Raw genomic sequence first — 26928 nt, forward strand, 5'->3', positions numbered from 1 at the left:
ATAGTAGTAAGGATGGTGAAAGTGAAGGTGTTGCCCCGCTACTGCATGCTCGTCCTGGCTGAAACTTTCGCACCCCCCAAGTCTTTTGATTGGTGAAAGAGAGATGGTCCAAGAAGTTAAAAAATAAAAAAAGCAAGCGCTTCCGAGGACAGCATCGCTCAGATATGAATGCTGGAAGGGAGGGGCGAGGAGAGTATTCCTTCCGAAAACCTCTTCTTTTTCTTCTTCTTTTTCTCTGCACCCATCCAGCCACTCTCCACTCCCCCTTGCTTCCACTTTATCTTCCTCCAACGTTTCATCCCTACACCAGTTGGTAGCCTGAGCCGGACGTCTGGTCGTAGTCTATTGTGTACTGCGTGGTCCAGTCCACTGTCACAGGTCGGATGAGGCCACAGCAGCGGATCTCAAAGAAGTCGATGAGGTTTCTGATGCAACCATGGCTGCAAGGGGACAAAAGGATCAGTCACTACTGCTTTGTGTCTTTTAAAACATCAACCCAGAGAACAAAACATAAGAAACTTACTTGAATGGACTCTCGATGGACGTGGCTGTGACTTTAAAGTGCTTGTATCTCCGAGCGTTCATCCTCTCATTGGTGGTGATTCCCAGAGCGGCAATCTAGAGAAAATCCAGAGTAGGAAGATCAAAAAACACTCTACATTTCAGAGACACTGAGATCTAATCAGTAGGGGTGGAAAAATCAAATCGAAAAATCGATTTTTTTGCTTCACAATTTTAAAATTGATTTTTTTTTTTAAACAAAAATATCCATTTTTATTTTTTCCAAATAAAAATAAATTAATATACTATCAAATTTATCTCATTTTTATTGTTTTTATTGATCTTTTAACTTGTCTTCTTGGGCATTATAGCAGCAGAATGATGGTCTGGATACTGTGTTGTTTTCTCCTCATTGAAATCAAGAAAAATGAAGAGCAAAAATATTTATTTTGTTTTTAATCTACAAAAATCAGCAAAATCAAAGAATTGTGAGATTTGCAATTTGAATCGAATCGGCACCCAAAAAAAAATCGGAATCGAATAGAATCGGGACAAAAGCATATGGTCACAGCCCTACTAATCAGGCAAGAAAAAAAGACAGAGCTGATACCTGGTAGAGCTGACACATTATCAGCACGGCCACCCACATCATGTGGAACATGCTGTTGAGGAACATCCAGAATATCCACGGCGAGCAGGAGGCGATCTGAGTCAGGTAGAGCCAGAAACCATCCTTAGCGTAACTGGTGGCACAGTGGGCCTTCCAGTCTGGGAGAAGAGGAAAAAGAAGATGTGAGCCGAGGAGCGAAACAAATGCTGGAAATAATTCTTGTTTAAAAGGAGCGAATTGTTCTGCTTACAGGAGATGCAGCCATACATCATCCAGCAGATCATGCAGAGCAGGAAGAACAGATAACCCATAAAGTAGCGATGATTCCCACTTCCTGTAGATGAGAAAAACACATTCTGTTAACCTGTTCTGTTCTTACCAACTTCACTGTTGGGATTTTGTTTTGTCTGACAGCTTAACACAAAGACAAGACTAAAAGTTTTTGTTCAGTTTAATTATTACACAATAACATTAACACACTTTTGGAGCTTCTGAAGAACCAAGAAACCTGAAGTCCAAACTATTTGAGAGTCTAAAAGGGGGCATGTTATCACAAACATGGATGTATTTAGATGTTTGAAGTGTCCAACAACTCAAAAAGCCAGGCATAACACTACCTCTTCCCATGCTGCAAACAGCCCAGCTCAGCAGGATCTCTCAGCATCTCCATCTTTAACTGCATTAACTTTACCCATAATTTCAATTAAGAAATCAAACTTCTTCTGAGAGCTTGAACAGGTCTCAGCTTAATGGAGCCTGTGTGTGACGGAGCAGTTACTTCATCTAGGTTGCAGGGTTTCTACCAACCTTAGCCATCTTAACTGCAGTAACGTCTCCTCCATTGCTGAGATTCCTGTTGGTGATTCATATTTACATGTAGGCCTGTCATGGTAACAAATTTTGCCACGCGATTAATTGTCTCAGAAATTACTGCCATAGACGATAAGATTGCGCTAAACCATTATTGTCGTCATTTTGAGACCATTTTCAACTTAAAATAATAATAATAATGCCATAATAATTCAAGTAAACCCTTACAAAGATCAGCAGACTTTCATTTCGAAAGAACATTTAGTGTGATGTGCAGACAAGACTCATCCAGTCCCCAGTCTGCTAAAACAGATCAGGATTTCTCCTAGGGTTTTGGCAACGCGGTTATCTGGAACATATGGTCTCCAAACACCAAGTAAGACAGTTACATAGTCTATGGTCAGCTCATTTAAGGGGACGTGTTTGGACCAGCGGTGAAATGGTAAAATGTAATTTTTTATCTTATTGTAAAGTTGTGGAAAAGCCGTTTGTAACATGAATGTTCATCCAGGTAATTCATACTGGCTGTGAAATGTTTGCAACATTTTTCAAAATGTTGCCTTTTAAACAACATTAAAGGGCAGCATGGCTTTACCAACCATGCTGTGTGAGTGCACACCATGTTGTCCTGTCCTGTTGGTAGTTAATCTGTCGGTTAAACTCCCCAGTGATCGTGGACTGTCGGGAAGATGGAGCGAGCCTCTTTGTTAAGGTCTTAAGTGCAAATGGGGGCTTGTTGTATTGCTGTGTTTAGTTAATACTGCCTTAAAACAAATGCGGCAGTATAGAAAGAAAATAAAATTATTGCGTCTAGCAAACTTATTGCATGCATTTTTCTTAATGTGCGATTAACTGACTTATTGCGACAAACCTATTTAAATGTACAAAAAGCTGTGCTGTACTCAAACTGGTCCATGCTTGCAGACATAAAGAGGTCATTTGTACTTGGAATGATTTTGGCACATTCAAATGACCCTAGTTGCAAAGTGTGCACGTAAAACATAAACAACAAAATGCAAAATGAGCACAAAGATACAAATCATGTGTATTTTGCTTCAAGTCTAAATGGGTTAAGTTATAAGCTTTGGGTTTGTACTGGACACAATAAACACAGAACCAATGATGAGAAGCCAGTTCCTACAAATGTTTTTTAAATTATTCATATGGTAGGTGTGTGCTCTGCTTTATAGATGGCAATAAATGGCAAGTTAATCGCATCATCTGTGTGTCCAACAGCCACACAGCTAACGCGGCTCCAGACTTGTGCAATGAGTTACCATTTGATATCCAAAGTAAAAGATGTGTGCAAATGAAAGAACAGTAAAGATAACCAGAGCAGACATGACGACAGACAAGCAGGTCTCACATACTTTGTAGGCAGGTTCAAGACCAGTAAATAAACATTATGGTCGAGGACTTGGCCATGTGAGCCATGGCAAACACACAACAGGTGAATCCTACTTTTTTTTGGCTTGTGGTAGAGCCTCTGTGGTTGTTCCAGGCTGTTTGTTCAGACAGTTTCCTCACTTTTAAAGCTTCATCCTGACCACAAGGCTTTAAAAGGGAAGTGTTATGAGCCCCCTGCACTCCTTCCTTCCCCCACTGTCTCCAGTCTGCTTCACAGACAAACAATCCCCAGGTTGCCTTTGTTTTCCCCCTCCATTTCCTGGCCCATGATGTTAAACCAGTCCCCGCTGAGTCAGGCTTCTATTGTCTTTACGCTCTTAACTGGACCAGGAAGCATCTTTTAGGAAGTTTGTTTGAATCAATTAAGACCTGATGTAACATACAAGTGTTACTGCTGCCCTGTTTTTAAAGGCTCTAATGGGTTAAAATGTTTGGATAAGCTGCGCGACAAGCTTTCACTTCTTTTCTGTTTAAAGAAGACAACAAAAAACCTCAATGTTGTGGTAGTTTGACCAAAAGCAAACACTTAAAACGGAGAAACTAGAATACAAAGCTGAAGTCTCGAAGCCAGATATGTGTTGCTGTGATGCTAACATACCCACGCAGTTCCCCACCCAGGGACAGTGGTGGTCAAACTTGGCAATGCAGCGGTTGCAGACAGCGCAGTGTTTGGACCTGATGGGCTTCCGTATCTGCATGGAAAGACAAGAATTGTATGTTATCTGCTTTTCTTCTTTTTTTTTATGTTAATATAAAGTTTGTTTGGAGTTTACCAAGCATGTGCTGCAGAATATGCTCAGATCCAGGCTGCCCGTCTCAGCCAGCTCCACAATTGTCTGATGGAGAGAAACAAAAACAAAGACTAGTGTAAATTTTTTAGCTCCATTCATTGACTTGGTTGAATTTGGATTTATTTTGCATATATTTTTCATTTAGACAGTGTTCTTTTAAGCTCTGCAGACAGAAAAAGGCCTGTGTTCACAACCTAGACTAAATTAAGCTTTCAGCAATGACAGGGCAGAGAAAAGAGTGTCTGGTAAGACAGGAAATTCAATTATCTTCTATTCAATGCAACATTAGGGGGTATGCACCACAAGACAGCTTAAAACATGCATTTCAAACAAAAAGCATAAAGAAAAGACTGGAAATTTTATTTACTCTCAGTTTTACTAAACCACAACGAGATTCAGGTCATCTTACTTTTTTCTTCTGCTCCTCTGATGCTTTTATGATTCCTGGATCAGACTTCCACGACTTGCCAAAGTTGTAGAACAGAGCCAGGCTGTTGACCAGGAACGGCACATGGACAGTGGCGAATGGCAGATGTACAGACGGGTCAAGGAAGAAGGCTACTGAAAAAGCTGGATCACAACTAGCTTAAACATAAACCCTTTAATGCACCTTTACAAACTGCCAAAACTTCATTATGTGAAACAAATCGTTAAGATGTTTTAAATAAAACAACAGTGTGACATTGCTGAAGGTTAAAGGGTCAGAATATTCGTTCTGCCTGCATATCTTGCTTGGAACATGAAATTTTGTCTTCATTTTAGTCACTTCTGCAGAACAATCATTTGATTCCAGACTTAGTTTTCTTACCTTCAGCATAGCTGCACTTCACAACCCTTTCATGTGGCTGGGCTGTCAAACTACTTCTCTCTTTACTGATTCAGCTTTTCTGATGATTCACAGAGATGTGCAAAGTCCCAAAGCTTGCAGTTTTTTCCCCTTTACTTTTTTTTTTTTGCCTTTGGACATATATACACCAAGTTTGGTTTTAATTCAAGGTTGGTATGATTCAAAAAGTGAATATCTACAGAGTTGACCCATTGAAACAAAAACTGTACAAAGAGGAAGAGAAAAACTGTTCTATTCTATTCTACAATCATTTTGCAGATGCTTTTATCTAAAGCGACTTACATGTGATAAGTGATCACCTACCATGCATGTCTTGTGGGTGGACGGAACCCACGAATACACAGGGAGAACACTCACACTCCACATAGAAAGCTGAGACCGAGCCAGTGACCAACCAGCTGTGAGGCCACAGTGCTAACCACTATGCCACCCGGCTGTCAACATTACCATGATCCACCACTGGTTTCTTCTACAACTACACCCTACATAAAATTCTTTTCTAAGTAGTGAAATGAACAGAAAATCGACTGTGTAAAACAGAGTATTCATGAAAACTCAAACTGCTGAGGAGCAAAGATGGATAAAAGATCTCCAGTTTGTTAACAAATTAGTCTGAAAGTCATTTAAATATTCAAATATCACAACTAAAAGCCAGCAAAAAGAAAAAAAAGCTTCTGGGTTTGGGCTGAGGTTGCCAACAAAAGATCTTGGCAATGGTTGACAGTAATCAGTTTGTAGACTTCAGAGATCTGGTGGGAGTGCAAGGCAGTTTAAAATGTCGTATCACACCATTTAGACTCTTAAAACAAGGAATACAAGTTAAACTGAACATTAAAATGGACTGGAAGCTGGTATAAATATACTATTACAGATGTGATAAATGATCCAAAGATTCAAACAAGTGGAGGAGCAAAGACCATTCCTACGGATTCTTGTCTACATTCACTGAGAACTCCCGAACCATAAATATTTCCTGTGATGACAACCAGGAATGCCTACACCAAGACAAAGACTCCACTTTCCTGGAATCTACTGCAATAACTTGTGGAAGACAAGCTAAACATTTGTGCAATTGTTCATCGCACCATTTCTGAACAAGTATCCATAAAAGCCTTTCCTGTACAACACTGACATCAGACTGAGTCAGATTTTCTACTTTCCTTACAGGAAGACTGTGACGCAGAGCCGATCTGCCTCTTCAAAACTATCCAAGTTAAACTGGAATCATCTTCCACAACAGTTTATCAGAAGAATAAACCACTCCTTGTGAAGAAAGTTCATATGGCAGCATGCAGTTTCAGCCAGCACTTTGTGCAGCTGAACTTAACAAATGTAAAATACGACTGGGTTAATCCCAAAAACCAAAGGGCCCTTGTGTACATATACGTCCAAGGCTGTTTCATCATCGCAGGCAGATTCTTCTATTATTCCAAACTAAATAAACAAATAACCTGTGAGCTTCCTGTGCACAAGCGTGGAGAGATAAAAGGGAATGCTGTGACAGCTGTGTCCTGATCCCCTGAATACTGTCACTGATTAACAGATCGCTTCATCTTGCAGGTGTGCATGAGTCAGCTGAATCCCAAAGGGAAGTAGCTGAGGGACGCTCAGAGGTCCAGACTACAAGACGCAAAATGCGTTGTAACTTAAGAGCTTCAAGACGAAGGGTATTAAATATGTCTGAAAGTATGATAAAAAATGTCTGAATTTTACTGTTGCCTTTATTTCAGTCTCCTGAATGGTGGCTGTGATCTCACTACAAACTGGCTTGTCTAACTCTGAACCCTCTGAAATGATTTAATAGTGTTGATTTATCTCTAGTAGGCTTGAATGGTGACAACTTTATTCCAACAGTCAAAGCCAATTTATTTCAGTATTATCTGACATTTACCTGCTGGAAATCTGTTCATGAGCTAAATCTTCCCCCCTTTTCTTCCTCAGTGTTGAGAAAATATGAGCTTAATCCTGGAGAGAACAGAAAGAAAAGCACCCTCTTACGGCTCCACCCAAGTCATCTGATCTAATTTGGATCACAGGCTTAAGGACACTGAGCTCACTACAGCTGAAAGTGGGTCAGAAAAGAATGTTTGAACTAGAAAAGCAGAAGAAATCTATGGAAGACTTGGACCCATAGTTACTGGAAGTTGTTTATGAAAGAGTAAACTCGTGCTTCTGCTGATATCAGTCTGAAGAAGACAAATGAGGATATTAAGCCCTGTTCCCACCAAGCTGTACAGTTCAGGTATGGTGCAGCCTATTCAGGTGAGAGTTTTCAAGTGTGGCGTCATAGCAGAGCGACAACAAGCAACAACAATGGAGGTCATACAGCCTCTGCTGCGGGCACTGGCGTCTTTCTGTTCACATATTAAAGTGCTTTATTGTGTGATTCTAGTAGCTTCGTCCTAACCGTACTGTACCATTGTCTTGAAGGAGGCCTGGTACAATTTGGTTTGGTACAGAATGGTCCCTTTTTATAATAGAAACACACAAATAGCGTAACAAACCACACTAATCTGAAGTGTAGAGGTTGGTGGAAACGAAGCTTTAGGGGAGAATGAACCACGAAAGGAGGAGAAAAACGAACCATGAAGGAACTGTGATAGAAAAAAAATCATTTGTTTTCTTTATGTAGAAAGAAAGAGTAAGAAGGGGAAAAAAAAGAGACTGAAAAACCAAAACATAAAAGCAGCTCCTACATCTATAGAGAAATGTATACAAAATCAGGCAATCATTAGGAGCACCCCCAAGAACAGTGAGAACAACAGCAGCAGCAGCAGCAACAGCTTTAAAAAACATAACATAAAATTCAAGAAAGATTAAACTTGCTGATTACATCATTCACTCTCACTCCGTACTGTGACTTGTCAGCAGTGCAGAAGTGAGAAAATGGTTGGCATTTAAATCAGGGATGTCCAGCTCCAGTCCTCGAAGGCCAGAATCCTGCAGGTTTTCCACGTATCCCTGCTCAGACACACCTGACTCAAATTAATCAGTAGTAGATCTTAATCTGTAGTGCAGAACTTCACTGGCTGTTTGATCCATTTAATGGAAGCCAGGTGTGTTGGAACAGGAACATATAAAACCCTGCAGGACAGCAGCCCTCGAGGACCAACTTTGGATCTCACTGGATTAAATGCTACAACACATATTTGGTTAACATGGCTCCAAATCAACAGGCTAATGAGGTTAAAACTTTAGTGGGTAGAAATGAAACTGAATGGGCATGAATGACGCAAATATTATGCGTGTCCTTGTGGTGCCATCACCACAGTTTTCACAACCACCATGTCACGATGTATCGCACGTCAACTTTCTGTGTGCTTACTTTATGTGGATGGTATCTCTGACAAGCTACTGGCTTCAAGTGCAGCTAAATAAGGAGCTAAATTTAAATAAAGTGAGTGATTTGTAGAAGGAAAAGCAATAATGTGGTGCTAAATGGTGTGAAGAATGAAGGCAGATACAAGAAAAAGAGGATGTAGAAGAGAATGTAGACAACAAAAAAGCCATTGAGATTGGATACACACGAAGTTTAAACAAAGTCCCTTTGGATGTCCATTTTAAAAGGGAACACAGACAATATTGTTTGGCATTTCATTTAAAAAAAAAAAAAAAAAAAAAGGTAAATGAAAATGCCTCTTGCTCTGTGGGCTGAGATGCAAATAAGATGCTTCCAGCACACTTCGATGATTGGCTGCTCCTCCTGGACTCTGCTTTTATCATCATGCCTCCGGATTGGTGGACCAACTACCTGGAGTTTCATTCCATTGGCCACAATCTCCGGCACTCCTATAGAAGGACAATTAGAGCCATCATTCAGGGCAGCTGTGTCTGATGGAGACACACTTTGCCTCCTTGGTTTGACCGAATTTTCTGGTTGGTTTATCCAGTGCAAACTGCAATATTGGTTAGGTATTCCCTGTTTATGTTTTTTGTTTTATCTCCATTTACCCAACTGGCTGAGGTAAATCCGGATTGTTTTCTATTGAATCCACTTGAATCTTGTAAATAAAGTCATTGTTGAACTTTTAGTTACCTGCTCAATCTTGTGTTACCACCCCTTTTCTACCCCTAGATCCTACGGGGGTCGTAACAGAAAATAACTTCAGGAAACATGTATTGTTACATGCCTTTAGTTGTATTTGGCTGATAATGATTACTGCTGGTAACTTTAGTAAACCACTAGCCACACTGGCCGCTTACCAAAAGAAAGTTTAAAGTCCTGTTTGTAAATCTGAAGGTGCAATTAGCATTAAGAGGACACATTAGTTTTGTATTCACAGTGTAAAAAGGGCTGTAGAAACTGTTTATTACACCCTTCTTAGTCAACGTTTTTCTAAATCCTTTGTTTTTAATGTGCGTATCCCTTCATTTGCTTGAAGATATACGATTAGTAATACAGTGTAGCAGCTGAGCAGAGACTGACTACAGTTTGCATGTAAAACGCCTGCAGCTCTGCAGGAGTAAAGGTAACAGCAGCAAGGTGCATGAACCAATGGGTCATGCAACTATAAAAACACTTATGAACACAACATTACTGAAAGCTTTTTGTCAACTCTGAGCTTAAACAGAAAAAACAGAGTCTGAAAGAACAAGCAAATACACTCTCTAGTCAAAGGAAACCATGTTCACATTATAAGTAATCCATATACAACCATTTGCCAGGAAATCCCTTTGCTATTGAAAGATGAATACACAGGTGCCAAGATGTATGCTCAAGAACAATTTGTCGCTATAAATAAACAGCCATCAATTTAATGTCATATGATCTACATCCATCATAAATCCAAGAAACACTCATTTAAGTCGCCTGAAAACATCTTAAAACAGTTTCCTTTTTTAATCAGCTCAAGTCAAAGGATTTGTGCACTCCTGTCACATTATTGAAGCAATGAAGCGGAAAATTAAATGCCTTCTGCAAATTAGTTGCTCTGGTCTCACGTCCTGCAATTAGCAGCTTCTGAACAGAAAGGCAATTCTTCCATGACCAGAAAAAAAGATTAAAAAAAAAAAAAAACAACAACAACAAGGGGGTCAAACCTGAGCAAGCCATGACACGTAACAGATGAACTCTCTGGAGCTGCTTATGTTTACTTTCAGCCTGCAACCATAACACACTGAAACGTCTTGTTTTACATCATTAACACACTGTAACAGAAACATTTAGATGCAACACGATACTCTGAAACTTCTAGCATAATGTTTCTCTATTAGTTAACAGTCATATCTACAGTTCCCCTTTTCTCACCATTCAGAACCATTATTCTGTTGTTCTTTTCCATTAAAACAAAATAAAATGGATTTTATTCACACATAATTAATCAGGAGTCTCCATGCTTGGTGGTTGCATTTGCAAATTACAATACAGAGACTCAATCTTGCTGTCTTGACCAGTAAATGCCAAAAATACAAATAAAATGGCAACTTTAATGAGAACATGACAAAACTAAGTAGATATACACAAACTGTTTCACTGACCACTGCCTCATGTAGGACATCTTATTCTTTGCTTTTGTTCTTTGTTGTATCTTACGAACACACACATCTACACTTCTTTTATAGATTGTTAATCTTAAAAATTGTTTCTGCTTCCATTATAGATGGGAGGAATCCTTCTGTTAAATGTGGCTGACTCTTTCCCCCCCCCCCTTATTTTATCCTGCTGCAGCATTTTGGTGTAAAAAGTGGACAGAATGTGTGTGTAACGACACACTCTGCAGATGTAGATTGAGATTTCCTTACTTACACAAGCGCTGCTCTTATCCTGACAAGATCTTACTTTTCAGCTACATCCCCACTGAAATGAAAAAGGATATCATTCCAGAACCAGTAAAACCAGGTGATGTACATCCAAAACTTGGTTGCCAGGTAGATTCCCAGAGGGAGAGCGCTGTGCATGGAGTGATCAAAAAAAGCCCTGCAGAGAGAGGAGATAGGAGATCAAGGTCAGCACTTTTCTCAACCTTTCTTCAGTACCGAGGAGGACTTCATTACAACTTTGGCCTCGTTGTTTTGATCAAATGATCACAGGCCTGAATTTGCCATTATCATGCTTTGCTCCACTCATAACTTGTGTGTTGAACACATCAAGGCATTCTTCCTGCAGATATACATACGGACAAATACAGCCAGAGGCTTTGATCCAAGTTCTGCAGCAAGCCAGACAGCAGCAACGGCAAAGCAAACCATTACCTGATGACACGCTGCAGCTGGATTCAGACAGCACTATTGTTCACAACTGTTTTTACACCGTGCAAGAATTCCAAGAATGACAGTAAATATGAAGTGAACAGAGCTGATAATGAGTGTTACTGTAGTGACAGAGCTAACAGTGTAGAGAAATACAACAGGCCCAAGTGGCAGGATGGATGGAGTTTAAGCAACCAGGAGTGCTGACTGAATGAAGGAAGTCAAGTTTTCAGATGGCAAAATCCTGCTTAAATGCTGGGAAAAAAAAGTAATTATGTGTCTTTTTTCAGGTGAGACATACTTGGAGAGAAACTGCACGGCAACCCAGACGCCAGCATACATGATGCCCTTAATCAGCCAGGAGTCTACGTCGAGGTCAGCGATGAAACCGACGAGCCAGATAACCACGAAAGGCGTTCCTAACATCACTTTCTGCCTGAACTCCTGGAGGGGAAGTTGGAGAGATGATGTCAAGAGAGCAGCAAGAAGATAACAGAAAAGAAAGGAAAGAGGTTCAACAGTGATTAAAAAAAGAGAAACTAATGGGAGAAACTAATATTTACTTGACAAAGGAGGCATGGGGTAAGCGGGAAGTTCAGCAGAGCAGCAGTGAACTTCATGTCTGTCTATATATGATGTGTTCAGGTTCAGTCTTAAGTGTAGGTCATATGTACTTCAGGAGAGCTTACAACCTCATACATAAGATCCCTATTTGAGCTCTCAATGTTAGCACACAGCTTCTGTTTAAAAATACAGAGATGTAACTTTTCTAGCTGTACCACCCAGTCACACCGTCCACACATGAGTAGAGAGGTCATTCTTTTCATTTTACCATGCATACATCATGTCTTTGTGCTCATCAAAAGAAGCATTTTTTATTTTTCCCCGCACATTTGGCCACTATTAACTGGCCACATGACAACTGCCTGGTCCATATAAAAAGTGTTTAAATATCAGAAGATGAGATTCAGGCATGACAATTAATAGTTTTATTCTTTGTGTGTACATGTTGGTTGCCTTGCCTAAACATAGGAACAGATCTGACTTTTATTCCCATCTCGTTCCTCGTGTCTTGGCTAAATCTACCATTACGAGCACAGAACACTTTGCTATCTTGTGCTTACAACCAGCTCCAGCAAACACATTAAGTTAAAATTCATGCTTCAGAAAGCCTGTCCAAGTCCCCATCACATAATATCACACAGATCAGACAGAAGTGACTGTTTATAATTCATTTATTTTTTATTTATTATGAAACAAATATTGCCCTGCATTATCTGAGGACATACACAGAAAAGAAAGGAGCAGTTTAAGCAAGCTAAGATGTTTTCCACCATCTACATTCTATGAAGCTCAACTCACTACAGCGCTACATCTGGAGTGACATAGACAAACCCAAAGGCTTCATTGTTCAATCTACTTGTCACATCAGTACAAGCAGTATCACTAAACATCATTTCTCTGTGAAGGATGGAAGTTTTGGTTGATGCAGCTCAAGTTACCTTCATCAGCTAAAAACATCATCGCAAGGAGATGGAAAGATGACAAAACATGTGAGCAGAATTAACAGCAGAGTTTTCATCACCTTAAAAAGCAGCTTCATGATTTGGTTTTATAAACAAGGTGTGTCCATGTTGAGACAACCTGCTTAAACATGCCATTTTCAGTGTAGAAACTGTATTACTGAATACAGATCATTATGCAAAATCTCCTTCCTGTCAGGCTGACTGGAAGCAGCAGACTAGACTGAAAATTAATAGCTAGCCCTGACGTGCTGGGACAATGCAGCAGGGCAGAAAAACACAGCCAGAGCAGAAAGCCAGTCTGAGCACGTCTGACTGAAAAGCCGTCATTACAGCAAAGTTTAAACACCAAGACGTAATCTTACTGGAAGTAATAAATAGCTGCGTCTGTTAAATGAATCAGATTTAATCTTTGTTTTGTGTTTCAAACCAACTCAGAATTTCTTTTCTTTTGGTTACTGGCAAAAGAAAACGTGCATCTGCATGTACCTTGTCCATCTTCAGCCTTTTCAGGTAGGACGGGCTGTCGTAACCTTTGGCCTGTCGTGCTTCCTGCAAGTGATTGATCATCCAAACATTCTTCCTTTGCTTGGCGAGGTCCAGTGGTGTCTCACCCTGACAAATGTTGGAATATGTGCAAATGTCTCACAACATAAAACACTCAAAGGCCGTAAGAGAACTGTGTTTCTGACTGTGACAAACTAGAAAATACAGATTCATAAAGCCATGAAAGAGTTTACCTTGATGTTCTGTGCATCAACGTTAGCGTTGGCGTCCAGCAGCAGACTGATGACGGTGGTGTTGCCGGCCAGTACAGCCCAGTGCAGCGCTGTGTTCTTGTGATATTTGTCTCCCAGGTTGACGGAGACATTAAAGGTCAGTAGCAGCCTTGTGGGGTCCACACTGTAACATATAAAACATGAATTATGTGAAGGATAATCAGACGGAAAGAATCTCGTCTAATAAACACACTTGTCTCATTGCAGGTTAAAGAAAATCTTCTTTCTCTGTACATTTTTGCATGAATTGTCATTCCCTTTGTTGGTTAATATGTTGCCTTACTTCATTATAAAAAAGAAACATCCTCCAGATGTTTTTCTGAACTTAAAATCTACATGGTGACCTATTTCAATTTCTCAGCAGTTGGTCAGTTTTGATTTGTTTGCTGCAGTCAGGAGAAACATCCATTTTCTTATCTAAACTTCTGAAATATTCCTTATTCTACACACGCCGTTAAAATGTCCCAATGAATCGCCAAAGAAAAGTATGCAAACACATTGGATCACTTTGGAAATTGTTAATCATGTTTGTGCAAGTAGCTTAACCAGATTACTATACACACAAATATTTGGAAAATTATACAATTTTTGAGATTTGAGTGCTGCATAACACCTTATTTGATTTTAAATGAAACAACTGAGATGCAAAAGAAGTGCAGACATTCAGGTTATATTCAAAGGGCTGGGTTTTGGGTCACTGTTCATCTGTGGAGTCACATGACATTAAATCAAAACTTTCCTGAACGGAAGCAAAAATATTATCCAGACACTTTAGACTTCATCCAGCTGCTTTATTCCTTTGTAACAATATGCAAGTCGTAATGGAAGCATCGACATGTCCTAAAACAGCCTCCACTATGTTTGATATAACATGCGTGTCTGAGATAACAAGCTGCTTGCACCTTGTGGTGAGCCCTCTGCATTTGCCCTGATGAAGTAATCGCTTTGTGAAAGAGTCACATACTGCCCACCAGCATTTCTGCTATTCTCTGATGGATTCCTTCTTTTTTTTTTCCCCCTCTTCCAGCTAAAGATGGTCTGTTTCACTTCCACTAAGAGCTCCTTTGACTGCATGTTGTAGATTCAGAATCAGTTGCAGATTGTTTGCATGCTTGATTATAGATTAATTGATGGTGGAAGAGCCCATGACACAGCTTTCGAGTTAACTGTCCAATTATATTTAGTCCTTAGAAAATAAAGAGCTGTAATTCCAAAACTCTTCCTGCAATACAAATATACACATATGTGTATTTGCTGTAGGATACCGTAGTTAGCATGTAAAAATACACACCTGTGTGTCCTGTATGCTGCCCACATCAGAGGAGTCATTCCATTCTGATCCATCATATCTACATCCTGTCACAGAAGAAAGACAATAAGACAGATGAAGACATTGCAGAACTGACAGGAAGAAAAAAACCTGCAAGACCAGGGCGCCACCTGGTGGAGGAAGCCTGCAAAACATGCAAACAAAACAAAAATAAATGGATCATGAAACATTGGGAACAACTCCGTGCCAGCCAATTAAACCACCCCAATGTATCGGTCTAATCCTGTCACAACTGCATTTCCTGTTGTGAAAAGGACAACCTCATGATTTCTTCACACAAATAAGCAGCAGTGTTTGTTTTCCCCCACCTGTCCTTTGGCGATAAGGTAGGCCACAATGGAAGTGTGGCCGAACTGGGCGGCCAGGTGAACACAGCTGCATCCCTCGCCATCAATCAAAGATGGGTCTGCGCCATATTTCATGAGCTGCACCACCATGGATAGATGACCTTGTCTTGGAGAGGAGAAAATGCAAAATGGTCCACAGGGGAGAAATAAAAAGACAAAACACATACTGTATGTGACTGAGGTAAAAGCTATAAGCATTGGTCCAAATATCAGTCCTTGGAGACTCTCCCTGCTAATAAACCACTTTAATGGACATGGAGCAATGCTGTGTAATGAGAATGATTCCCTCTTTGGTCTTATTGTTTTAAATAAATGGTGTTGTCGTGGAAATTACTTCCTCTCTTCATATACATTTTGAACTGTGGTTTTATTGCTAACAATGTAAAATGCCAACTTCCCCCTCAGAGCAAATAAATATTTGACAAAACGCTAATAAAAACGACAGAAATGGTTTGTTTTGGTTTGGTTTTACTGCCTGGGAGAGTTGAACTATGTATGAGCACTGTGCACACAAAACACATGGCATTTATTTACCAGTTAACTCGAACAACCAAAGTTAAGGTCAGCACTCAGACAGAAACAGGCTAGTGGCCTCTTAAAGGTCACTGACAGCTGGAGGGGGAGGAGGCCGACACTGGACTCCAGAGATGGTGCAGATGCCCGTTGTTAAATCAATAATGTATCAATAATTCAGGAGGTGAGCGTAATGCCCCCCTGTGTGACTGAATAAAGGGTGTGGTAGTCCCTTCCCAACAGTTTTACAGTAAATGTTCCTTAAAAAAAAAAAAAAAAAAAAAAAAGAAAGGAAGGACTGATATTTCAGGTTGCAACAATCTCTTCAATATAATGAAACACATAAAAAGATACAGGTCATCAGTAATGTTTTACCTTGTAGCCCAGTGCAAAGGTGTAGAGTTGAGGTCTCCTCCTAGCTGGTCAACTATGGCTCCCTTTGATATGTAGAACCTGCACACACAAACAGTTAAATAAACTTTATTTACTCAAGAATCTGGCTTTTCTGTTGATTTCATCCCAACGTTGGGGTGTATAACCAACATTAACAACAATGGAAAGGTGGCTGGGCTTTATTCTGATAAGACATTAAAGTTATGTTGCACATACAGAAATAAACTTTTGTACAAACGGTCTTACTAAGCCAATAAAGAAAAAAGCCAGAATATTTGCACTAACATAGACAATCTCATCTGATCTCAGTGATAAATCAGAAAATCTACAGCTGAGTTTTCTTCAGACCAGGAATCTCAAACTCTGCTCTTGAAAGGCCAGTGTTCTGCAAGTTCTGGATGCTTCACCGACTCCACCTCCAACACACCGTTTACAGATGAGTAAAATGACCCATTCATTTGAGTCCAGTGTTTTGGAGCAGAGAAACCCTTAAAACATGCAGGACAGTAACCCTCACTGACTGGAACTGAACATCCCTGCCTTGGCATCCGATGGAGGTGGGTGCAACTTGACTCAATCATGGAGCATCTGAACCATGATGAGTAACCAATTTAACAGGTTCATTTAATGTCACTAAATGTTACTTAATTTTTGTCATTTTTTTAAAATGAATTATGCATTAAGAATTAAATATTTGCAAGTTGTTGTTTTTTTTTTTTTTGTTTTTTTTTAAAATCTTTGTGGAATAATACAGATATTAAAGTCGTCGCTGGACACATTAAATAACATTGTGCATAGGGAATATGGTAAATCAGCCACAGCTTGCGGAAGTCATTAGTTTGCTTATTTGTGACTGCTCAACATTATTAAAAGATGTATGCTTTTTCCTGGAAAAGCAGGTCTAATAAAGACAAATCTACTGGCTGTTTTGTGTTGTGCAGCATCTTGCTGTGCCGCCATTACTGCAGTGGTGAGTCCTAATTACTTCAAATCAGCTGACATGGACAGCAGCATGAATATCTAGACTGATGACATGAGACAGAGGTGTGCAGTAACTGATATGAGTCTTTTATTTGAAGAGTTTAAAATTATTCTGTTTTACAGCAAGACACCAACATAAACTGATTTATCTTAAACTGATTTGAATATCTGATAATCCACACTGAAAAACAAAACGCAAATCTTCTTATAATAAGATTAAAAGTTTGTCAAGAAACAGATTTAAAGTTTTGTGCCAGCTGTTAATTTTCTGCGTTTTCAGATATTTTGGTACAGTTTTTATTCTGACTATTTTAGGCTGCAGGACACCGTGTATGTGATCTTTTTTGTGTTACCGACTGAATTTTTTTCATTTTCTGGTCACAACATTGATCTGATAAGAGCAAATAATCTCACATTTAACAATATCTTCCCAATTAAATGTCCCTCTGGGGATTAATAACGTAATTTTCATGTTATTTCATTCAACATTAACTCCTGTTTCTTAGTTCGTTAGCATTAACAAGCATAATAAACGTCATCTGTTGAGTCAGGTTAAGCTGGACGGAACATGGATTCATACAATTTAGTGCCAGATTGACGGCTGTTCATTCAAATTTGTTGTTGGGAATAAAATCCAGTGTCTTCTGCCAACACAGCATGACATTTCTCATCTGCTTTCTGTATGTATAATGTTCCTCCCTGACGCAAACACACCGTCGTCAGTGGAAAAACAGTATCAACATCTCACCCCCCCCCCCTTCCCACGCCACACAGACAGACAGATGGAAATCTCCATAAAATAAATTTCTGCGATCTTTACATTCCCTTTTAACTACAATTAAAGTTTCCGCTGCTGTTTGAAGAACCATGAGCAGTCCTTCCAGACAACTTGACATTGTGAACAAAATACTCCATGATGATGTGTCCACTTTAACTTACAGAGCTAAAGAAAAAATACATAAATATAAGTTTTTTTTAAAGAGTTCGAACTGTAATGAGACAGAAAAATACACATTTCATAGCTTACTTTTCTTTGGTTAGGAATGTTTTTGTGTGACTGAAATCAACACAGAGCTGCAGGAATTTATGTGAAAAATCATCACCATCCACTCTAACATAATTGCCTCTTCGGTCGGTGGAAATACACTCGGTTCAGCTCTACTTTACAGATTCATAAAGCAGCTGGCAGATTGCTCTATATGTAGGTGAAAGAGAGCACCTGCAATGTGACTTCCTAGAAAATTCAAATTATCCATGAAGTATTCCTCCTCTGCTGCAGGGAAATCTATTTGCAGTCCTTCTGCTGACCATTGAAGTGGGCATTTATTTTCTTCTGATGATGGTTAAGAGAACAACTGACAAAAAGTATCAACTGCGCAAAAATAAAAATAGCACAAATACGTTAATTTATTATTTTCCTTCATTTTAATGAGAACACGCTTTAATACGGATGCCTACAATTTGAAAAGAAACATGACCTGAAGTGACTTACTTCACCAAGTCTATCCTATTGTTGATGGCGGCCCAGTGGAGGAGTGTTACGTTTTCTTTGTCTGGCTGCCGAACGTCGAAGCCCGCCTCCACCAACTCCCTGCAGCGCTCAAAGATACCATACCTGCAAGCACAGGATGGGGGAGCGATTAAATACTCCTCACATGCATGAGCACAAAGTTAGACTTTCAAAAACAGACACTGGTAAACACACATATGCACCAGAGAATACAATTAAAGAAAAAAGCCCTAAAATAAACAAAACTCGCTCTGTCACAACTTGCCAAGCGGATATTAGCAACCTCAAATCAAAACAACATAAATTTGCTGTCAAATTTAACAACAGCTTGGACAAAACATGTACTGTCTTCTCAGGGAGATAATAAAAAAAACTTCTTCTCCACCCTGTAATGAATTAATAACTTCTGACTCTGCAAAAAAAAAACAAAAAAAAAAACACTTTAAACTACAATGAATAAGTAATGCTGACAAAAACACAGAGAGTTTGTCCACTCACTGAGTCGCTTTGACAACGTCCCAGGTGCTATAGTCGTCCACATGGTTTTTACGGCTGACGTTCTCGCTGTAACCATGGTTGTAGTGACTCTGGGGTTTGATTTCCTGAGATGAGGAAAAGAGAAAAAGATGAATAAAAGTTAGCATGGTTGTGCTGCTTTATCAGACTGGAACAATGAACGTGGACATTGGCTCTACACTGGCCAGGACCGCTGCTTGTAGCTACAGCCAGAAATGTGCCCAAGCCTGCTATAACTGTCCTTTTTTTTTGTTTGTTTTGTTCCTTTCCAGGAATGAATGAATGAATGAATCAGATTTCCCTTTGTATGACAGGCTCATCTTCCCTTAATGTGATAATTGTCCATTTCCAATCACTAGTTGGGAAACTGGTGTTGCTAAGGTGTAATAACCCAACTGCTAACTTTGGCTAATATTTAAACTGAGGTATAGCCCAAGCCCAACCCAAGATATTTGCAGTAAAAATCTAATTCAGGAATAATCTGATGTTAAGCAAGTTAACATTACTTAATCAGACAAAGATGTAAAAAATAAACCTAAAAGGAAAACATTGGAAAAACCTCCTTGTAATATAAAGATGCACAACGACACCGACACTAGATATAAAAGGGTATTTAAAGTATTCAATTAGAAAAGTAAAAAACAACAGGAAATGTAAATCACCATCATCTGGAAATGAATGCTGCATCTGGTAAATAAAAAGACATCTACTCTCATTTAAATCTCCCCCACTGGAAACTTTTAAGGTCAAGTGAGTGATTGTAATTTTGTTAAAAAGTATAAGAACAGAATTTTTTTTTTTAATCTGAGTAAAACCAATGCAGTATTTCAACATCACCACATCAACAGTCTCCATATTTTGTTTCACCTTCCTGCAGACATTCAAGCCTTTCTGGCAATGTTGCTGCATAGATGCTAGTATGGATGAAGAATAATGAAGCAGCGTCTGGGGGGTTGAAGAAGTGACAGGCTTGTGCAGAGCTGCTGGGTAACCTGAGGCGACAGGCCATGGCCACAGAAACTACAAGCTGTATCATCTCGCCTTAGAGTTTTGCTCGGGGCTCCCTGCATAACCACAAAGGGGATGCAGAGCTTTCATGCTTCCATCAACACTGCCATTGGGGGGGGGTTAGAAAAGCAAAATGGAAAAGGTGCATAAGAAAACCTGCTGCAGGCATGTTTTTGTTTTGCAGTTTGATGCAGAGCTCTGTTAGGGATTCATTTGAGGAACAACAAGGATCCTTCTTCTGTTGTGGTAAAAAATGCTAAAAGTGATTTAATTAAATACAGCGAGATTTGATTGAGTTTTTTTCTGTTTGGATCTACTTACTCTAAAAGGCATGCAGTCTCTCCTATGTATAAAAACTAGAAGTTTAATGAAAAAACAAACAAACAAAAAAAAAAGTAAAAACAAACAAACAAAAAAAAACCAATGGTAATTGTGATTTTTGGAAAATTCAGCCGTTTTGACTTCTTTTCAACTTGATGAGGGACTTCTTGCAAGTACGGTACTTCAGACTTGTTGTGCTGGAAGTCATGAATGATATCGGAGCAGGTGATCAACTCAACATAACTAGTGTACTTTACTATTTTACTCTTGATCAAATTGTGTCGTATGTGGCCGCTCAACTGAAATGCATTTGACACCTGTTTGGCTTAGAGCAATTAGAGTAATTTAGTTATGGAGACCACCCGCCTTACATAAAATACAGAGCAACTTTTTGAGATGAGAGAAGATCTCCTTGCGATGCATGATGAAGCAGCAGTTCAGGTAGACAGAATTAAAATGCCCATACAACTCAAGTCTTGTTCCTGGACTCTAATGCTGCTGAACAGTGAAGTTAATGGGTCAGGACACTTAAAAAGGGCTTGAAGCGCCCCCACTCCTTCATCACCAACAAAGAAGTGTTCCTGCTGCAAGACCACCACAAGGTATCCCACTGAATCAACCACTGCCATTGCTGTAGTGTTATAAAATAAGCTAATTAAAAGTCTGTTTGCTCAGTGTTGTTTGATAGATTGGAACTAGGAGTCAAGGAATAATAAAATGAAATGTAAACATCGTAGTATAGTGTCTAGGGGTAGGAAAATGGAATTGAAATCGGGATTTTTTTTTTGCTTCACAATTTTAAAAACCTTTTTTGGTTAAATAAATAGCTTTTTTTCCTCAAATAAATAAAAATAATTCATTATAAAATTTTTGTCATTTGTTATTGTTTTATTGATCTTTTTACTTGTTTTCTTGGCCATTACAGCAGCAGAATAATGATCTGGCTACTGTGTTGTTTTTTCCTATTTGAAATTAAGAAAAATGACGAGCACAAAAATACGTTTTGTACTTTTGTTTTGTTTTTAATCTACAAAAATCAGCAATATCGAAGAATTGTGAGAATTGCAATTTAAATAGAGTCGGCACACAAAAAAAAATCGAAATCGAATTGAGTAGGTACACAAGCATATTGTCACAGCCCTACTAAGTCTAGTCCTTGAGGACCGAAGTCCAGCAAATGCTGGATGATTCTCTGCTGCAACACACTGGACTCAACCAATGGGTCATTAGAAGACTTGTACAGTTTAATGTCAACCTCTGCACAAGTCTGCTAATTAAGTCTGATGTGTGTTTGACGCTAGTAAAAGCTACAACAAATATTGGATCCATTTTAAGCTGCAATATGACTCAGAAATCATTACAATGATGGCAGATTCTGATTGTTCAGCTGTGCGGGCTCCTGTGATGGACATGAAGTTCTCAGCTTAACACCGGAGCATGAGTAAAACTCCAGCTGCCCCCGCTGGACCATGAGGGTTTCTATTTTCACCCACTTGGGGGGGTTTTTGTCCGATTTCCAGTCAGTTGATATTTTTCCAACACCAGAGCGAAGGATCAGAGAGAGGAGCCTTTTATTCACCAGATGTTGGGACACTTGTCCCATTCATCTCCTTTAATGTTTAACTTGCAAGCCTCTGCTTTTTGTCACCTCTGATGCCTAAAGAGATGAAGATTTGCAGTCTTTTTAAGCCTCCTGAGTTACCTGCTAAGTGATACAGCAAACAATCATACATGATGGCAATCAAAATTAAACATGTAATGCATTCAACATGAGCCAGCTTGGTTGGAACGTCATCTTCTGTAAAGCAGCAGGCTTGGCTTTAGTCAGTGGAGCTGGTCAGTGGGACATATGGCAGCCAATCCCTGGGGGGTGCAGGTCACATGTCTTGGGCTAAAAATGTTTTAAGCACTACTAAAGTCCTATTTTGTATTAGAGAACCAGCAGGAGTAGTGATACTGAAGCAAGCACATCTATAACTTCCTGATGAGGGACCACCAATTATATGTAAACCTATAAAGAGGTGAAGTGAAAATAGGGCGTCTCATTGCATCTGTGGTGACTACTTTCCTGCAACTAGACTGCACTGCTATTTTGTTCTTCCTCTCGCTGGCTGCAGCCATAGCTCACAATCAAATTCAGTCTGAAATTAGAGTCATTTCAAGGGGCTAATTCATACTCAGGGCACAGCTAGAACTGATTGATCAGGAGGGGCTGAGGAAAAAGCTATTCTTATAAAAGGCAGCTAATGAGAATGTTTAAAGTCGACAAAATCTGTGCATTTTTCAGTCAACTGCAAGCACAGAGAGTGAGCAGGTCTTGCAATTTTATGTGCATTTTATGACAAATTGCCCATTTGCATTTCCAAAGGAGCACACAATGTTTTATCATTTTATCTGTCAAGATAGGAAATGGTTGGATTCAACATGTTGACATGCTCAATAAATAAAATAAAATAAAATAAAATCCCAGACTTCTGATGCTTCACTTCAAGTGTCTCATACATTTAGTCTCACTTGCTTTACACAACAATCTATGAGATGACCCAGATTCCATACAGCACCCTGCTGAAGAGAGAAGCAACTTTAAGGAAGGTCTGTACTGGGAACCAGGAAATAACTGGATTTATGATTTAGCTATGACGTCTTGACAAATTACTTTATGACAGGTTGATGTGCATTGTGCAATAAAAAAAAAAAAAGTAATTTTCTGGGCACTCGTGCGCATCCTTTAATGAACGTGAAGGGGGGTTTGAGATACATTATTGGCAGACAGTTTAATGCCTTCAAGTGGTGCAGAAAAATAAATTCTGGATAAGAATATGTAACTGTGTTCTTGTGTTGGAAGTACTTTGCATATTAAAATGTTTAACCCACCGCACAGCATCATCAGATTCCTTTACATTACTCATTCTATATAGTATTAAACTTCGTCTCATTCATTTTTGCAAGGGTGGGAGAAATTGCAGAGTTTTTCCAATTTCCCCAAATCCGCATCATGGTTTCTCCTTATATGGGTTAATAAACATTTTTGAACATTTACTATGTATTTATTTTACTAATTATCTTCATATCCTCTAAATTTCAATAGAAGACAGCAACAGACACCCGCCTACTGAATCCAGGTTAAAATTGGCTTGCTTTTGTCTAACACAAACAAAAAAGGAAGGAACTGCCAACATTCAGCTGTGTCAGCGAACCAAAGAACAGATTATTCAGACTGGTTCTGAATGTTATTTTATATGCACTTTCATTAATACAGATAATCTCCACTGAGGTACAATCAACAGGAGCTTATGGAAAACCTTGTTAAAACAAGGAGGAAGCACATTCACACCCTGAACAGGTGTGTGAATTTATGTCATCAAATATAAATAAAAGTATAAAAGACGGAGTAAGAGACAGATATGACACTTTTCAGTACTAAAGTTATATATCTCAAGGCAATAAAACAATAATAATCTGGGCCTAATCAGCTGGTAGATAAAACACAATCCCAGAAACATAACATCAAATCATGTCCTTGTTCAGTAAAGTTAAACCAAAACACAGAAGCCAAGTTAAAATAAAGCATTCAGTTGGTCTTCATCCCAACTTTAACTTCAGCAGCAGTAACTTGAATTGTTTTCCATGTGACACAGTCAGTGTCATTATTGTGGAGTAAGCTCCTTCATACTGCCTCAGCACACTGTTGTCTGCAAAAATTATTTTAAACAAAGCTCTCTTAAGTCCCAACATAATTTTAATCATGTTGAAAACTGAACTTTGGCTTGGTCCTTGCAACACCTTCATTATTTTCTGTCAGACATCATGTTGTAATTCAGCAGGTTTAATTGAGATCACGATCTTGTTGAATGACCTGGTTTAAGACGAGCTTTGGCTGTCAGACAAGTGACCTAACATTTGATTCCAGAACCTTTCCAAACAAATCATACTTTCCCAGCCTTTTCTATCTGCACTGACATAAAACTAAACATTGAACTAAACATCTAAACAAGCTAATTGAAGCCTGTTAAGTCTGAGATTCTGGCATCTGTTTTTATTTATTAGTTTTTATCTAAGTGCTGCATTGTTTAAACAGGATGAGGAGACTTCAAAATATCTAGACAGTTTTACAATTTATGAATAACCTTTGTCAAGGTCAAATGTTGGCATCTAAAAAGATAGAAATGCCCTTAAATAATTGCTGATGCTGCTCATCCTTTGTGCAAAAAATCTTCCACAGCAATGAAAGAGACTAATCAAACCAAAATGAAAACAATTACTACAAGTTATTGTTGTCAGGTTAAAGTTTTTTCAGTATGTAAGAAAAATGACAAAAAACAAAAGCAAATACACATTCAAGGAGAGACATTGGTGCACTATAGAGTGCAATCTGCAGGGAACCCGATTGGGAGGGGCATCAGGTGGCATATGTTGAGTGAAACAGATGAACTGTCAACATGGGTATTAGTAGTTATAATGATATTAAGTTACACCATAGCATCTATGGTTTAGGAGGAGAAATATCACAATATAGAAAGGGAACAAGGTTTTACCTTTAGGTAGAGTTGAAAAATACTTTAAAAAAAAAAAGTATATATACAACTAACAGGTAGTGATTCTCTTTAATAAAAACAGCCATTAAGGCTAATTTCCTGTGACTTTTAAATTAAAAAGTCATGTTTGAAGTGGGAACCAGACATTGAAATAAGGGCTAATCCATATAGAAATTTGGTGGCATAAGAAGATATCACCATCACTGATGCTCCATATCAGAATAAAAATTTCTCCAAGATTATTATGTTCAGCATCTCATTTTAATCTTTCAGTCCAGAAGCTCAGAAGGCTACTGCATTATCTGTCTGTTTAAATGTTAAAAAAATGATATAGTTTGTAACTGCATCTTTCCCAACTGATTATCAATAAGTACTTAGTACAGCTGGAACCTGTGGAGACTGGCTGAACATGAAATTGTGAAAGATTTTATCTGGCAAATACTATGTTACACAGTTACTGAACAAGCTATGGGGGGTAAACTGACCCACTGGCAATGAACTAAGAAGCAACATGGGACTTCTGAGAAGAGCAACCCAATTTCACTGATGCAAAACAACAGAGAACCTCTGATTGGATTTGCTGCCAATGAGATAACAGCTGATATCCGGGCTGTGTCCAATATGCAAACACTACTCCTAAATTATCAAATGCACACTCAATATAAAAAAATGGAATCAATTGGGAACTTCCAGTTCCCCCTCCTGGATATACCCTAAGTAAAATGTGATTATTAATCTACAATAATGCTACTATTTGTTGCTGTCAGTGTGTGTGATTCTGCATTTGAGTGTGTGAGGTAAAATGCAAATGTGGTTTCATTGCATATATCAACAAAGAACTTATAAATCTGACACTAATCATAAATAACTGTGTGTTACACATACATTTCCATACAAAAATTATGGAAAATGCAGTTTTGTCCCTGATTCCTGACATGTTTACCTGAAATTTTGGATGACAATACAAGTACCCTATCCATACTAACAAGTAAACCAAAAGCCAAAAAGCTTGTGCACCAAATAAATGAGGCTGACATTAACAAATTGCACATCTTCGAATAGTATTGTAGGTTAATAAAACGTAGTCTCCAACTCAGTCTGTTGGTTTCCTTATATAGGCTATAATGAATTGGCTTTCATTGTGTTGTTTTTTTTTCCTGTCTGTAAAGCGTCTTGAGATGGCATTGCCGTGATTTGACGCTATATAAATAAAGTTGAATTGAATTGAACTGAATTGACAAATTGACAGATGTTGCTAACCAGGTGGTCTGTCTATCAAGGTACTTTACATAAATTTCTTGCTGTAAAAGCTACACACTTTGAGTATCTGTTCACTGTTTATAATGTACACTTGATAGATTTTACATCCATGCAGCTTAGCTAGGATCAACAAAACTAAACAGTATGACCAATTTAGCTACAGTGCTAACATCGTACATCAGGAAGGATTAACCATGAACGTTTTCCCATTGCTGACTTAATCGCGCAGCCTTGTTTACGAAAAGCCCTCGGACACCACTTTGGGAAACACAACCTCGCCTGACGCTAACATTAACGTAGACATCTGTGCAGCTTTTACTGACTGTGCAGCCGGAGGAGGGGGGCTAGCGTTAGCAGCGTTAGCGACGTTAGCATTGCTAGCTGACTGCTGCCACCCCCCCACCGGTGGTTATGCAGGGGGCATCGGAGTTTCCAAAGAAGCCCGACAAAAACCGCACAGTCACTCACACGCCCATTCATGTAACACGTTTTTAAGTATGTTCGTGTGCCCGCGCGAAGGAGTGGACCTGAAAGAGCAAACCTCAGGATGGAGAATAGGGACGCAGCCAGCTTCTTTCTCATATTCCTCCATAGCGTCGGCCATCTTGGTGGGGGATGCTCGCTGAGCATTGTGGGAAAGACGAGGCTGTGGACTGGTGAAGCAAACTGGGAGGAAGAAAGAGGGGATGTCAACTTTACATGGGCACAAGCCCAGGGGCCCACGCCCACCTGGGGGCCCACGTAAGGCAAACACCAG

General features: G+C 39.2%; 1 protein-coding gene across 1 annotated transcript; it reads right to left on the reverse strand.

Moving 5' to 3' along the window:
• On the reverse strand, nt 1-26775 carry zdhhc17 (zDHHC palmitoyltransferase 17; the record flags this gene model as incomplete). The annotated part of the gene is made up of 17 exons (XM_079262954.1): nt 1-440; nt 524-618; nt 1112-1269; nt 1362-1445; nt 3927-4020; nt 4102-4164; nt 4529-4677; nt 10765-10883; nt 11457-11599; nt 13168-13293; nt 13419-13581; nt 14749-14813; nt 15096-15240; nt 16023-16100; nt 18514-18636; nt 19030-19133; nt 26713-26775. 17 exons carry the CDS (start codon nt 26773-26775, stop codon nt 302-304), a joined length of 1911 nt encoding a protein of 636 aa, XP_079119080.1. The 3' UTR covers nt 1-301.
• Between the last annotated feature and the right edge of the window lie 153 nt (nt 26776-26928).

This window comes from Telmatherina bonti, assembly GCF_933228915.1.
Source record: "Telmatherina bonti genome assembly, chromosome: 23".
Classification (NCBI taxonomy): Eukaryota; Metazoa; Chordata; class Actinopteri; order Atheriniformes; family Telmatherinidae; genus Telmatherina; species Telmatherina bonti.